Source organism: Suncus etruscus, chromosome 15, assembly GCF_024139225.1.
Source record: "Suncus etruscus isolate mSunEtr1 chromosome 15, mSunEtr1.pri.cur, whole genome shotgun sequence".
In the NCBI taxonomy this organism is placed as follows: Eukaryota; Metazoa; Chordata; class Mammalia; order Eulipotyphla; family Soricidae; genus Suncus; species Suncus etruscus.
The window spans coordinates 29,191,013-29,206,748 of record NC_064862.1 but is presented as its reverse complement, the minus strand read 5'-3'; the positions used below and the strand labels follow the sequence as shown (position 1 = coordinate 29,206,748).

Here is a 15,736-nt window from a genome sequence, read left to right as displayed (position 1 = left end):
AGGAGTAACCCCTGAGCACCGCTGGTGTGACCCCCCCCCCCAAAAAAAAAAAAAACCAAAAAAAAAAAGACACCTGGCAAAACATAATATAGGAAAAGCCTCTGCACTCCTATGTTCATAGCAGTACTATCCACAATAATTAAAATCTGCAAACACAATAAATAAATAAATAAATAAACTGCTTTAAAAATATAAAAAGGGGTAGGTAGAGAGATAGCATGGAGGTAGGACATTTGCCTTGCATGCAAAAGGACAGTGGTTCGAATCCCGACATCCCATATGGTCCCCAGAGCCTGCCAAGAGTGATTTCTGAGCGGAGAGCCAGGAGTAACCCCTGAGCACTGCCGGGTGTTGACCCCAAAACTAAAATAAATAAAATAAAATAAAATAAAATAAAATATGGGGCTGGAGAGATAACACAGTGGTAAGGCATTTGCCTTGCATGTGGCTGATCTGGGACGAACCTAATTCGGTTCCTGGCATCCTATATGGTCCCCCAAGCTTGCCAAGAGTTATTTCCAAGCACAGAGTTAGGAGTAACTCCTGAGTATTGCTGTGTGTGGCCCAAAAACCAACCAACCAACCAATCAATAAACTGCTTTAAAAAACCTGCAAAAATACAAGGGCCCAAGAACAGACAAATAGATAAAGAAGCTGTGGTACACAGTAGAATACTATGCAGCCATTAAGGGAACAAAAATAAAATCACAAAATTTGTTAATACATAGATGGACATGGAGAGGATGTCAACAGGGAGAAGAGAAGACATAGAATGATCATACTCATTTACAGGATATAAAGAAATGTTGAAGGAAGAGAATAATAAATAGAAACCCAGGCCAGGAGGTCTGGGTTTTTTTTAGAAAAAAAACTTGCCACATGGTGGAGAGGCAGTTAGGTCAGAGAAGGAATCATTATGACAATGAAAGGAAGAAGAGATTGCTCTGGACAAAAACTTGGTGCTGAAAGGAGGAACAGTGATAACCTGATACCCCTCCAGTCAAATACTATAAGCCACAATGCCTAGAAGGAAAAAAAAAAAAGTACCTGTAGTAGAGGCAGGATGGGGGGCGGGAGGGAAATTGGGTGGGAGGAGAAACTAGGGACACTGGTGAAGAGATGGGTGTTCAAACACTGTAGGAGCGAAACTCAATCATGTACAACTTCATAAATGTATTAACAGTTAACCTGGAGGCCCCACAGTAGAGAGTTCAGTGACCATGTGACCACCATGACCACCATGGCAGAGCAAACCAAGAGACTCTGGCACCTTTGGGCTTACCTTCTTGCAGGTACATGACGGCCTGGGAGTAGTTCTGCAAGGCATGATGGGTTCTCCCCAGACTACTGTATGACACAGTCTTGGCCACCAAGTCGTTCATCTGCGCCGCAATGCTCAAGTGCTGCTCTTGGTACACCACTGCCCTCTCAAAGGTGCCCAGGGACTCGTAGGTCAGTCCCAGGTTCCCATAGGCCCGGCCCTGGCAGGTGGGGTTGTTGGTCTCCTCGGCGATCTGCAGGTCGAGCTGGTGGTACTGCAGGGCTGTGTCGTATTCCCCCATCTGCTGGTAGACACCTCCGAGGCCACAGGCCGCGTCGCTCTCCAGGGCTCGGTCTTTCATTTCCCGAGCGATGTTCAGCTGCCGCTCCAGGCAGGAGATGGCTTGCTCATAATTCCCCAGCTGGCTGTGGAGACTGCCCAGCTCGCCGTAGGCCTGGGCTTTATTAAAGGCCTCCCCCAGCTCATGGGCGACCACGAGCCTCTTTTCAAAGCACACCAGGGCTTGCTGCAAGCTCCCCATTGCCCTGTGGGGATGTAGACAGAGAAGCAATGATATTATTTTGTGCAGGTGCAGACGTGCTAAAGCCCCTGAGAAAATGAGAAGCATTTGTCACTGTCACTTACGATAGAAGCTCTTAACTCCTCTTCTAGCTAAAATCTATCATGTGCCCTTAGAGTGAGATGCAGGGGAATTTCATAATCTGGAAAGCAATTCAAAAGTCATCCCTTAGTGACCTTCCCAGGAGCTGGCGATTCCACGGGATATCCACCCCAGAGGGAACATAAAATATATTAATAGGCACCATGATCGCGAGTGAACGGGTTGGTTCTTCGGGCCTCTCCCGATCTCCAATACTGCTTGGATGATGTTTTTGAAATCACTCTACAATAGCTATAAATCTTTGACCCGAAGCTCCTCTGAGCACTCTGTGGGTGATGATTTAGTTTGACCCCTACTCTTCCTCCGCGCCAGAAGCCCTAATCCCCTGGCTCCCTGGAAAGGCCATATTTTCTGGAGACACGAACACTGTTCTGAATCCTCTACCTTGAGAAGACAAGCTTCATTTTGGCCAGCAGTGTGTTTCTCTGCAATACTAAGCAATGGCATGATGGGAAGGGAAGAGTGTGGGTTTGGTTGGGTGTGGACATCAGCTATGTATGGACATGAATGTCTTTCCCTCAGCTCTCATTTCTGGGCCACAGTCTGTCCTGCACCACATAACAGGAGATAATAAAAGTAGAGTCGCAGGGCCTGTTATAGATAGTGGGCAAGGGATCTGTCCAGTGGTCTGCATGACAGTGCATCATCATGCCCTCCTGCCACCATCAGGAGACATTTCCTAACGGTATCACAGAAAATAGCAGGTAAGGTCACCACATGACTAAACATCTTTCTAGAATGTGAGAAGCATTTTGGAAAGATGAGTGAAATGGATTCTCTCATGGTTCTCTTTTATCCAGCTCATTCTGAAGGAATTAAAGTCTTGCACTTGAGCTCTGAGAGCCTTGGGTTGGATTCTCTCACCATCCCACTCAAACAACATTTTCTTTCTTTTTTTTTTTTTTGAGTTTGGGTCACACCCGGTGATACTCAGGGTCACCTGAGGCTCAGGCTATGTGCTCAGAAATTGATCCTGGCCTGGGGGATCATATGGAATGCCGAGGATAGAACCCCAACCACTATCATGTTTGTAATCAAAGTGTTTAAATAAAATACTATTAAAAAAAAAAAAAAGAACCCAGGTCTGACTTGGGTCAGCCACGTGCAAGGCAAGCACATTATGTCCTGCACTATTTCACTGGCCCCTCTTCTGTTCTAATGTAAGGGCCATGACATCACCTGCTGAGCACCCAGATTCATTCAAATCAAGGACCTGCCAAGCAACCAGTGCAAAAAGCTCTGGCTGCTTCTGTGTTTTATCAGCCATCCCTCCTCCTCTGTCTTTCTTACCTGTGACCATTCCCAAGGCCCCGGTATGCCTTGGCTTGGTCCTGCATTCGGTTCAGGCTTTGGGCGACTGATAAATACTGTTCATAATATTTGATGGCTTCCTCATAGTCCCCCAGGGCCTCGTAGCAATCCCCCAGGTTGCCGTAGGCACGGCCACGGTCGAGCACCGACTCGTTTCCACTGAGCTGCTGCAGCGTGGCCAGCTGCTGCTCAAAGTAGCCGATGGCTTCTTCCATCACATTCATGTTCATCTTGGTGATGCCCATGTTGCCGTAGACCTGAGCCTCTAGACACGGGTCCTTGAGCTTCTGCCCCAGCTCCAGCTGCTCTTCATAGCATTTGAAGGCCATTGTATACTTCCCCAGGGCCATGTAGACAGCAGCCAGGTGCCCATGTGCCCGGCACTCCCCTGGCAATTCGCTCAGCTCCTGATACACCTCCAGCTCCTGTGTATGGTAACCCAAGGCCTTGTCATACTTCTGAATCATTCGGTAGGCAGTGCCCAGGGCGGCATATGCACTGGCCTCCAATCTCCGGTCCTTTACATGGTGTGCCAAGCCCAGCTGCTGCTCGTAGAATTTTATGGCACCATTGACATCCTTCTTGCAGATAAATATATCACCCAGGTTCCCGAGGGCTCGAAACCTTGCTTGGGAGTTGTTCAGGGACTGTGCTAGGGAAAGCAGGTACTTCTGACACTCTTCGGCCTTGCTGAAATTCAGCAGGGCCTTGAATGCCAGGCCTAGGTTGCAGTAGGCTTTTGCCTGGCTCAGTTTGTCATGAAGGTCTTTGGCCAGGGCCAGATCCTGCTCGTAGTACTTCACGGCCTCCTGGTAATTGCCTAGGCAGTAGTGAGCATAGCCGAGGTTGTGGCAAACCTTCCCTTCGCCTTCCATGTCTTGAAGGTCAGGAGCAAGCCGGAGGTACTGTTCGTAGTAGGGGGCGGCCTGGACATACTCCCCCCGGGAGCAGTGGAAGTTACCCAGGTTGCTAAGGGCCCGGGCTTCGCTCTGGATGTCATGCAGTTCCCGGGCAATATTGAGGTGGTTCTGGTAGTGTTGGAGAGCTCGGTCATGGGCACCCAGGGCCTGGTAGGCCACAGCCAGGTTGCCGTGTGTGGAGGCCTGGGAGGCGCGGTCGTTCACCTCCATGGAGATCTGCAGTTCTTGCCGGTGATACTTGACGGCTTGGTCATACATGCCCAAGGCATTGTAGGCATTGCCCATGTTGCCGTAGGCGCGACCCTGGGCAGCGTAGTCACTCAGCTCCTGAGCAATGCAGAGGTGTGTCTTGTGCAGTCTCAGGGCTGTGTCGTAGTCGCCTTTCATCTGGTGGATGATTCCTGTAGGAGAGCAGGAAAGAGAAGGGAGAGGCTGAAGGAAGGGATGTGAACTCCAGGGCATGCATCTGCCACTCACCTGCATTCCCAAGTAAAGAGAGAAGTTCAAAAAGAGCAGAAGGTTGGAGATGATAGTCACTAGCAAGCCAAAGGGAAGAGAGGCTTTGTGAGCCTCAAAATAACAACAACAAAAAAATCACAGGGACAAAACCCAGGGTTTTCTTTTGGGGGGCCCATACATGGCACTGTTCAAGCTTACTCCTGACTTTATACTCAGGGATTGCTCCTGATAGAGCAAGAGATGTTCTCGGGTAGGAAGCATTGAACTAGTGTCATTCATATACAAGGCAAGTGCTCTACTCACTGTACTATCTCTCCAATCTCATGCAAACCAGTTTTCTATCATGGAGAGAGATCTCAAACCAAGAGGCAAACATGTCATTGAAAAGGATATCAAACACTAATGAAAAAATCCAAAGCTATTGTGTGTGAAGATCTACATGGTGTGATTAAAAAAAAAATAAGACTGCCAGAGACCAAGACTATTAATGGGGGCAGAAGCCAACCTTCCAGCCTACGGGAGTCATTAGTCACCAAGGGGAACCCACAGAGATGCTCTTTTCTCATAATAATCAAAGAGATACAATAAGAAAGCCTGAGGGCCGCTTTACATATGCAAATTTGCAGGGAAAAAAATCTAACTGTGCCTTCTACATTGATCTGGTTGCCCTGAGATTGGTCAAGGCCTCTGAGCTGGCTTTGAACTTGGAAGAGCCCGAGGAACAGTGAGTGACACTGCTGTGCACCTCCTACGATCTTGCTCCTGGGAGTAAGCCCTGAGAACCACCGGTGTGGTGCCCCAACCCAAAAATACTACTACTAATAGCATAAATGTCCTTATAAAAACTCTTTTTCTGTTGTTGTTGTTGTTGTTGTTTTGGTTTTTGAGCCACACCCGGCATTGCTCAGGGGTTACTCCTGGCTGTCTGCTCAGAAATAGCTCCTGGCAGGCACAGGGGACCATATGGGACACCCGGATTCGAACCAACCACCTTTGGTCCTGGATCGGCTGCTTGCAAGGCAAACGCCACTGTGCTATCTCTCTGGGCCCTATTGTTGTTTTTTTATTTTTGGGTCACACCCAGTGATGCTTGGGATTACTCCTGGCTCTGCACTCGGATATTGCTCCTGTCTCGGGGGACCATATGGGACACTGAGGGATTGAACCTCGGTCTGTATTGGGTCAGCCTCGTGCAAGGCAAATGCTCTACCGCTGGCCCCCTTTTTCTTTTTTAAAGGCAGTTTATTTATTGATTGATTGGTTTTTGGGCCACACCTAGTGATACTCAGGGGTGACTCCTGGCTCTGTGATCAGAAATCACTCCTGGCAGGCTCAGGGACCATATAGGATGCCAAGAATTGAACCTAGATCTTTCCTGGGTAGGACACATGCAAGACAAATGGCCTACTACTATGCTATCTCTCCAGCCCCCTTGTAAAAACTCTTACAAAGTAGATTAGTGGGAACTGGAGAAATAGCATGGAGGGAGGGCATTTGCCTTGCATGCAGAAGGACGGTGGTTCAAATCGAGGCATCCATAAGGTCCCCCGAGCCTGCCAGGGGTGATTTCTGAGCGTAGAACCAGGAGTAACCCCTGAGCACTGCCAGGTGTGATCCAAACCCCCCCCCCACCAAAAAAAAAAAAAAGTAGATTACTGGGAAATCAGAATAATAAAAAAAAAAGATTAAATAGAAAACATGAGGGACAACCATGTAAGTAGTTTGCTATATCAGTTCAACCGAGGATTATGTTACAATTAAAGATAGTGAGACAACTTCAGTCACCATATTTGCACCTGGTCAGCTTCATAGACTCACTGTTCCTGAGATATAAACAACCAAGCCATGAAAAATTACGGGTACACTGGCTACACAGATGAAAGCTGACAATCTTGGCAAGAGAGATCTCAGCTAAATCATAACTGCTGTATCCATCATCCAGAATCACCACTCTGCCTGTGGCCTGGCCTTACCACTCCTCTATGATTATCAGCAGAGACCAATCCAACCAAAACTCCAGGCATGCTGCTGACATCACTTGGGCTGACATCATCAGAGCTTATTTCGGAATGAGTACAGCCACCCTCCCTTCCCTTCTTGTACTTCTGAAGTCTAAAACACGCCCCCCCCCCAAAAAAAAAGCCTCAGTATCAGCAATAATGTTTGGAGTAATGCTTGGATTGCATGACAACTCTGATTTAGTTTAATATTGTCATCCCATAGAAACACACCACTTTAGATGCCAATGAGTATCTGAAGTCACCTAATGTTCATAAATAATAGGGTAACAGAATGGTCAACTAGCAACAAGAGCTTACTAAACCTTATTAGTTTTAACTAATCCTTGTTTAGTTTAGTTCAGGGCAATGACATATTGACTCCATTGCAAGATACAGTAATTTCCACAAATTTTCTTGCTGCCCTGCCCTTCCTTATTCTTCCCTTCCCTTCTTCCCTCCCCTTTCCTTCCCTCCCCTTCCCTTCCCTTTTCCTCTAAATAACTTTTCTCCCATTTACCTGAACACAAATGTATTAAGATCAATTGTTTCAAATGCAATACATACTTTTAAAATAAAGTATATTATATTACAAATATACAAATATACAGAAAAATGAGGGGATAGGGATGATGCTTATATTAGGGTAACTATAAAAGCAGGGCCAAGCTGCAGGGCCCTGTGGCAGTGGTGAGGGAACTACTCGTGTGTGTCCAAAGGGAGGCCTGCAGAGGACAAGCACATGTAGAAATTGTCGTCTTATTATGTGATGGGATTTGGATGATCGTTGTTTCAAAACTCTCTTGTAATTCTGCAATATTGCTACTCACAGTCAGCAGTAATAGTATTTCAAGCAACCTCATAAACTCTGCCATAGCTGTTAAGCCAAGCGATTGCTTTTACCAGCCTTTCAAAATGAGACCTACCATAAATAGGAAGCTGTTCCAAATGAGGTTATCATAAAAGTAACTTGGGAGGAGGCTTTAAAAAGGGCTTATCCAGCTGTGGGTGTCAGGGGCGACTCCTCTGCTCTGGACTTCCTCCCCTCTCTAGTCGGTCAGCTTGGTGAAAAGAGACAGGTTAGCAGAGATGGCAGGCCTCAGCCACTCCTTGGCAGTGCTCAGGACTTACTCCTGTCTCTGCACTTAGATATTACTCCTGGAAATCCTGGGGAGGGGGCTGTATGTGATACCAGGATTGAATGGGGGTCTGCCCCCATGCAAGGCAAGTGTCTTAAGCCTTGTATTATATCGGTGACTCCAGAACCCTCTTTTTGACATGAAATAAATGTAGAGGACTGGATAAATCATAAATAAGTACCTCCCTCTGCTCTTCTATAAAGTTTATCTATAACATGAGGAGAATTGTAATCTTGATATTCACCTTAAAGATTAGCAGGAAGGTCAAATGAAGGCATGCAGGTGCATCATTATTGCACACAACAACTCAAATACTTGAGTTACTAAAGTTCCTCAAGGGAACAGTAACGCTTGGATAAAATGGAAGCCTCATATGGTGATTTTTGCCTAGGTGAAATATCTCCTAATTAAAAAATAAATCTAGTTCTCTGTGTAATTGAATAACACGGTACTATTACAAATGTAAAGAAGTTAATTGATGTGGGAACATGACAATAGTTATAGGGATGGTCCCAAAAGAGCACATTTACTAAAACCGTTCATAGGTATGTGCATACAACTGTTTGCATTTTTACAGAGACACAGAGGCCATGTGTTAAAACATGAAAATAATGATGTTTGCATGGGGGAAGTACAGTGCTTTGATTTTCTCTTGTTTATCTGCATTTGTACTGTTTTTATATTCTGCATTTGGTTTAGAGAAAACTGATGGGATTCTGGAAACTCAGCCAGCACCAGGAATCACATTTCTGGAGATTCAACTCTCCTTGGATGCAGAGGAAACATGGGTGGTTTCCTGTCTGGAAAGGGAAAACTTTTTTGATCACTCACAGTAAAAAAGACAACCTCTAGCTGTGGAATTTCCAGGTATCCTTAGAGGAGATAAATTAAAAAAAAAAAAAAGGCATCTTGCTTGGAACACTCTCTCCCAACAGTTCTGATGCATAGTCAGTGATTCCCTGACCTCAAGGTTTTGCATTTCCCTGTTGTGATTCTGAAACCAACAAGATCACTGGTGGCTACAGCACTCTCCAAACAAGTGAAAGCAGAGATAAACAGATGGGAATATATTAAGCTGAGAACCTTCTGCACCTCAAAGGAAATGGTGCCCAGGATACAAGAGCCACCCACTGAGTGGGAGAAGCTATTCACCCAATACCCATCAGATAAGGGGCTAATATACAAAATATACAAGGCATTGGCAGAACTTTTCAAGAAAAAAACATCTAATCCCATCAAAAAATGGGGAGAAGAAATGAACAGACACTTTGTCAAAGAAAAAATACAAATGGCCAAAAGCATATGAAAAAATGCTCCACATCACTAATCATCAGGGAGATGCAAATCAAAACAACTACAAGGTACCATCTCATGCCACAGAAACTCCCACACATCACAAAGAATGAGAACAAGCAGTGCTGGTGGGGATGTGGAGAAAAAGGAATCCTTATTCACTGCTGGTGGGAATGCTGTCTAGTCCAACCTTTATATAAGGAAAGCGATATGGAGATTCCTCAAAAACTGGAAATTGAGCTCCCATATAATCCAGCCATACCACTCCTAGGGATATACCCCAGGAATACAAAAATATAATTCAAAAATCCCTTCCTTACATCTATATTCATCACAGCACTATTTATAATAGCCAGACTCTGGAAACAACCAAGATGCCCTTCAACAGATGAATGGCTAAAGAAACTGTGGTACACATACACAATGGAATATTATGCAGCTGTCAGGAGAAATGAAGTCATGAACTTTTCTATACATGGATGTACATGGAATCTATTATGCTGAGTCAGAGGGAAAGAGATCAGAGGGAAAGAGTCAGAGGGAGAGAGATAGACGCAGAATAGTCTCACTCATCTCTGGGTTTTAAGAAAAATAAAAAACATTTTTCCAATAATTCTCAGAGACAAAGGAGAAGAGGGCTGGAAGGTCCAGCTCACAATATGAAGCTCACCACAAAGAATGGTGAGTGGGCCCAGAGAGATAGCACAGCGGCGTTTGCCTTGCAAGCAGCCGATCCAGGACCAAAGGTGGTTGGTTCGAATCCCGGTGTCCCATATGGTCCCCCATGCCTGCCAGGAGCTATTTCTGAGCAGACAGCCAGGAGTAACCCCTGAGCATGGCCAGGTGTGGCCCCCCCCAAAAAAAAAAAGAATGGTGAGTGCAGTTAGAGAAATAACTACACTGACAACTATCATAATAATGTGAATGAATGAGGGAAATAGCAAGCTTATCTTGATTACAGGCTGGGGGTGGGTGGGAAGGAGGGAGATTTGAAACACTGGTGATGGGAATGTGGCACTGGTGAAGGGGGGGTTTTCTTTATATGACTGAAACCCAACTACAATCATATTTGTAATCAAGGTGTTTAAATAAAGATATTAATTTTAAAAAAAGATAATGTGAAAAAGCAGGGAGTGGTGTGAGATGTGGGGTAATGAAAAAGTTTGGAAGACTACAGGTGTTGTTGCTAGCCCCAAGCCTTCCCACCTGAACCTCTTTTCACAGGTAGTTGAGGCAGTAAATCATGACAGCAACACTATTTTCACCTGCATTTGTTTACAAGCCTGGCTCCAACTGCAATCAGCTGTTTCTCTTTTTTGGGAGGTGGGGCTATAGCCAGTCGTTCTCAGGGCTTAGTCCTACCTCTATGCTGAAGGAACAATCCTGGGAGGCTCCGGGACCATATAGGGTGCTGGAGATTGAAGCCCAGCCAGTCTTGTGAAAGGTGAGTGCCCTCGGCTTTGCTATCCTTCTGGCCTCTGGTCTTAAGTCTTTGTTGTTATTCTTCCCCCACAGAAAACTTACTTTTTGTGCTTGCCTTATTAATAGGGTTAGACATTATAATCATTGCGAAGAGATGATAGGGTGGGGCTGGATTGATAGTATAACTGGTTGGGCATTAACTTTCCATACAGCTGACCCGGGTTCGATCCCTGGCATTCCATATGGTTCCTGAGCCTGCCAGGAGTGATTTCTGAGTGCAGAGCCAGGAGTGACCCCTGAGTACCGTCGTGTGTAGCCCCCAAGCCCCCCCAAAAGACGACAAAAACCCACCCCCCCAAAAAAAAAAACCATAATTGTGTCTTATTGGTAAGCTTTATAACTGCCAGCATGTTTTCTAAACTGGAAGTGAACAGAGGAAAAAGAAAGGAAGAAAAGAATCCTGAGCTCTCTCTTGGCTCTCGTGGTCTTTAGAGCCTGAACTGGTTAACAGAGAGCATTTGGGATGATCATGGTTGCCCAGGATTCAATGGTTTGAGACAGAAACTGCCCGCTGGTTATGGCAAGATGATCTGACCACCAGCCAGCATTCTCTGCTTCTTCCTCTGAACACTTCCCTGGGCCGATGGGCTGGAGACTCCCAGGAAGATTCCCAAAGATTTGGACCCAAGATGCAGGCTGGGGTGCAGAGAGGGAGCAGGAGCAGCTTCCTCTGCCCCTTATCTCCACTGTCCCCTTCATGGCTGGGCACACCCCTCCCTGCTCTTGGCAGCCTCTCTTTCTGTTGAGGCAACATAAAAGCGGCCTGAGAGCTGCCAGCAGAGTGACTGCACATGCTGAGGAGATAATCTGCAGATCCTCCTTCCCTTTTGAGGCCACAGCTTGACTGCGGGGCCATCACTCAGATGGAGACTTACCGAGAGGGCCTGTCAGCAGGGAGGTTAGAGGGGGGCCTGAGGTGACAAAGGGCTGCAGAATGGGAATTAAATGGAGATCAGTGGGGCGGAAGCCACAGCACCCCCCCCCTTCCATTCTCCTGTGGATGTATGTAAAAAGAGTGCATGGGTCTGGGTCTATGCATTGTCCTGGGGATGGCCACCACAGTGGGAAGAGCAGAAGCTGCTGACAAGAGCCTTGTGAGAGATGGGGTTTGGGAAAGCACAGGTGCCTGGACATAGCTGGTGCAGGATCCTTTCTGCTCTTAGGAACTGTCACCAACAAAGACCAGAGGAGGAGAGATCTCAGAAGGCCTTCCAGAAGTATTCCTACAGAAATGAGAACATTTAGCAATGCCCCCACTCAAAAAAAAAAATTCTGAGAGCTGGATAGTACAGCAGTTAGAGCATTTGTCTTGCACAGGGCCCTCCTGGGTTTAATCCATGGCACCCCATATATATCCCCAAGAGTAAAACCTGAGTATGGAGCCAGGAGTGACCCCTGAGTATTGTCAGGGTGGCCCCAAAACAAACCAACAAAAATTCTGACTGCCTTTTTGGATGCAAATTCTCTAAAAGTGAAAGGAACAAAAGGGAAGTTGGCAGGGGCAGGTTGGGACTGAAAGCTAGAGGAAAGATTATTGATATCAAATGTCTTGAAATTGGTCCAGGATGTGCCTGAGAATCCTGAATATAAGAGTTGACAGAATAATCTAGGTGAGTGGACACTAGATTCGTCTCAACATCCTAAACCCAGTTTACCTGCTTTACACTCAATGAAAAATGCTGCCCCATGTACCTTTGTTAAATTCCATGTCCCCTTTGTTAAAAAGATAAAAGGGGACAGGTTTCAGCCTTTCTCTGGAATTCCGCCTTAGGAGACCTCAACCATAATCCATCTTAGGTTTTGTTTTGTTTTGCTTTTCCGTTTCTTTCCCTTCTTTTAAAATATTTTCTGAATTCGATCATTAGTCCTCTGGTCCCTTGCTTTTAAATTTGACTGTTTGAAGACGAGAATCTAAGGGCCTGTACTTGCTAAAGCATTTAACTGAGCACTATAACCAAAGTAAGATCAAGTGAACCCCACAAGATCTATTTTCATTACCAATGGTACAAGTACAAATAATTGGGTTTCCTTCCTTCCTTCTTTCCTCTCATCCTCCCATCCTTCCCTCTTGCCTTTTCTCTTCCTTCCTTTTCCTCTGATTTCAAGTAAGGTATGTTATCTATTGCTTGCCACATCACCAGCTTTTCTCAGAAGAAATCAAAGTTTTGAGAACAGGAAGATGCATTCTCACTGGCTTCCTGTATAAGTGAAGTGATCATGGCACAGGGTGATGATGTGAGCGTGTGGCAGAGTTGAGGTGGGGATTTTCATCCCACAGATCCTCAGCTGCACCAGCCCTCCTGCTCTCTAGATAATCAGAAGAAATTAAGACATGGATATCAGTCTCTGCAGGTATGACCCAGAATAGTCATTATGCTTTAAGAAGTTCTCATCTGTCAGAAAAGGGGACAGGTGTATTTACAGATAAAATGACACTGTGCTTATAATTTGCATTAGATGCGCTCTGGCAGGGAAGGTAGGGTATGGCTTGGTGAATTTATCTTGCATCTGTAATGCCCTGACTCAGACATGTGGCCCTACTCATATCACTAAGAGTGACCCCGGTGCCTCTAGAGCACCTCAATGCATGATACCTGTTGTGCTGTGACCAAATCAAGACCTCTGATACCAGAAACAACAAATAAAAACACTCTGGGAGGGTTTTAAAAAAAGAAGCACATGCTTAAGAAAAGAGATAGACCTTGATTGGTAAAATATTGCTCTTGGGATCCTGAGTGTGTGGGGTTCAGCTACTATCCTTTCTTCATGTGTATGCAGAAAGTTCAGTCGAGCAATGAAGATCAAGGGGCCTGATCTTCTGAGAAACTCTTCATCAGAGCGGAATGCTGATGGGGAGGATTCAGTTTAGTTTTCTATCTCTGGGATCTTAGTTGAGAAAGAATTCACTTGGTTCCCCGCCTCCATGGCCTTCTTCAGGCAGAAGGAAGGCAGCTTAGAGGGAAAGAACGCAGCTTTGTCCCTGTGCTCTCTGATTTATGTGCGGTTCTGACCATGTTATTCTCAATTTCAAGGCTCTGGAAGGTCTCTGGAAGGAGTCAGGTAGCCAGGAGTATGCAACAATGCCAGGAGTAACTGTTCCGTGGAAGGGGCCCTGTCTCTGAGTTGCGCACATTTCCTTCTTTTTTTTTTTTTTTTTTTTGTGGTTTTTGGGTCACACCCGGCAGTGCTCAGGGGTTATTCCTGGCTCCAGGCTCAGAAATTGCTCCTGGCAGGCACGGGGGACCATATGGGACACCGGGATTTGAACTGATGACCTTCTGCATGAAAGGCAAACGCCTTACCTCCATGCTATCTCTCCGGTCCTCACATTTCCTTCTTACAGGGAAGGGCTCCACATTCTCCAGGGTCTCCTTAGTCCAAATTAAGGTGTTCTCGACCCTCTTCCTCCCAAGTTTCTTCATCAAGGACTCTCTCTATTCACAGTCATTAAATTATCTCCCCTCTGTAAAGAGGGGAGAGGGCGCTGGCCAATGACTGGAATCTAAGGCATGAGATCCAAAAGCTCCTCATTAGAAATACAAGCAACGCGAGCTCTTCTCTAACTCATTTCCATGTTACTAGGAATCCAGAGACAAGTCTCCTTTGTTTCTTTATTTTTGCAAGTGGCACACAGCAAAGATATAGATAGATAGAAATCTATATAGAGTATATTATGTACCTATATCTATCTGTACCTTTGCTGTGGATATATATGTGTTGTATATTGGGGGCTTCCAATCAAGGCTTGAGAGCTCTCAGAATCCCACTGGTGATTCTTGGCCAACTGGACCATCTGCCTAGCACAAAGGCCTGAGGAAACCCTGAGGCCCTGAAGGACTAGCGTACCCAGGTTACCCCATCAATGCTGGGGGCCTCCAGAGACACATCCAACTGTGCTCAGGGCTTTCAGTGCTGCACCAGGTGGGAGGTCTTGGGACTCAAGCCTGGGTCAGGCATAGTATCTTAGGCAGGTGCCCTAAAGGCTGTACCATCTCCCAGCCCCAGGGAAGGATATTTCTAAATGACAGGTATTTCCAAAATGACTTAGATAATTTCAGTGACGAGCATCTTCTGGGAGATAAAATTTTCCTGAGACCGACTAGATAGTCTAACTCACAATATTAGGCCAAGTATAGCATCATGGAGTTTCTTGTGAGGTCTCAGAAGTTTGACATCTTCCTCTCTTGGACAGGGACCTCTAGGGGGCAGTACTGGTTCTAAAACCAAAAAGACATTTTTGAGCATTTGTTGTTAGGCTCCTACTCTGAAAGGAAGCCTGAATGTCCTGGACAAAAAAGGTAGCCACAATTCTGTAACCAGGTCTTCTTTTTTAAGTTTTTGGGCCACACCCAGCAGTGCACAGGGGTTACTCCTGGCTTCACTCTCAGAAATTACTCCTTGCTATGCTTGGGGGACCATATGGGATGCTGGGGAGAGAACCTGGGTGGGCTACATGCCCTAACTGCTGTGCTATTGTTCTGGTGTCCCTATAACCAGTTCTTTATGAACTCTGAGTGTATACTACTGTGGCATACCAGTCTCCCACCAGCTCCAAGAGTAGATGGGTTTGCAACTGGGCTAAATGTACATCTAGAGAGCAAAGGGAGAGCTATCCAGTGGCGACCAGGAAGTCCCAGGGGGCTTCGGAGGGGCACAGGAAGAAGAAGATATAATCATCAGGGGGGCGTCACCTCTGGAGAACTCTGGGGCCATCAACTGTCTCTTTCGATAACCGTTATCTTAATTATATCTGTCGGCGTTCTCCACCAGAACCCCACAGCCTTCCTGGTCCCTCCTAGGATAAGTGAAGCCAAGAATCTGTCATTTTCTTTTGCCTACACAGCAATTTAGAAGGACGGGCGACAGGACAAGGGGCTCTTGGCCACATTTGCTTTCCTAGGCCCTTTCTCTGATTTCCTTTCAGAGTAGTAAGTTCATTCCTTCCCCCCAATAAACCCAGTCCCACTGAAAATAGCTGTCTTTTCTTCTCTCTTGATTTTTGAGGTAAAATAGACCATCAAAATTGTACATGTTTAGGGGCCGGAGTGGTGGCACAGCAGCAGGGCGTTTGCCTTGCACGCTGCTGACCTACAACATTCTGTGGTTTGATCTCCTGGCATCCCATATTGTCACCCAAGCCAGGAGTGATTTCTGAGCACATAGCCAGGAGTAACCCCTGAGTGTCACCAAGT

The 15,736-nt window shown here is 46.0% G+C and overlaps 1 protein-coding gene across 1 annotated transcript in view; it reads right to left on the bottom strand.

Annotated features, from left to right (window-relative positions):
* The window catches only part of TTC28 (tetratricopeptide repeat domain 28), a 385,385-nt gene that overhangs the window by 88,636 nt on the left and 281,013 nt on the right, over positions 1 to 15,736 (bottom strand). The window contains exons 7-8 of the mRNA XM_049788080.1: positions 3,234 to 4,575; positions 1,283 to 1,806 (exon numbers count right to left, since the gene is read on the bottom strand). Of these exons, the coding sequence (XP_049644037.1) occupies positions 1,283 to 1,806; positions 3,234 to 4,575 (1,866 nt within the window). The remainder of the gene's footprint in view (positions 1 to 1,282; positions 1,807 to 3,233; positions 4,576 to 15,736) is intronic.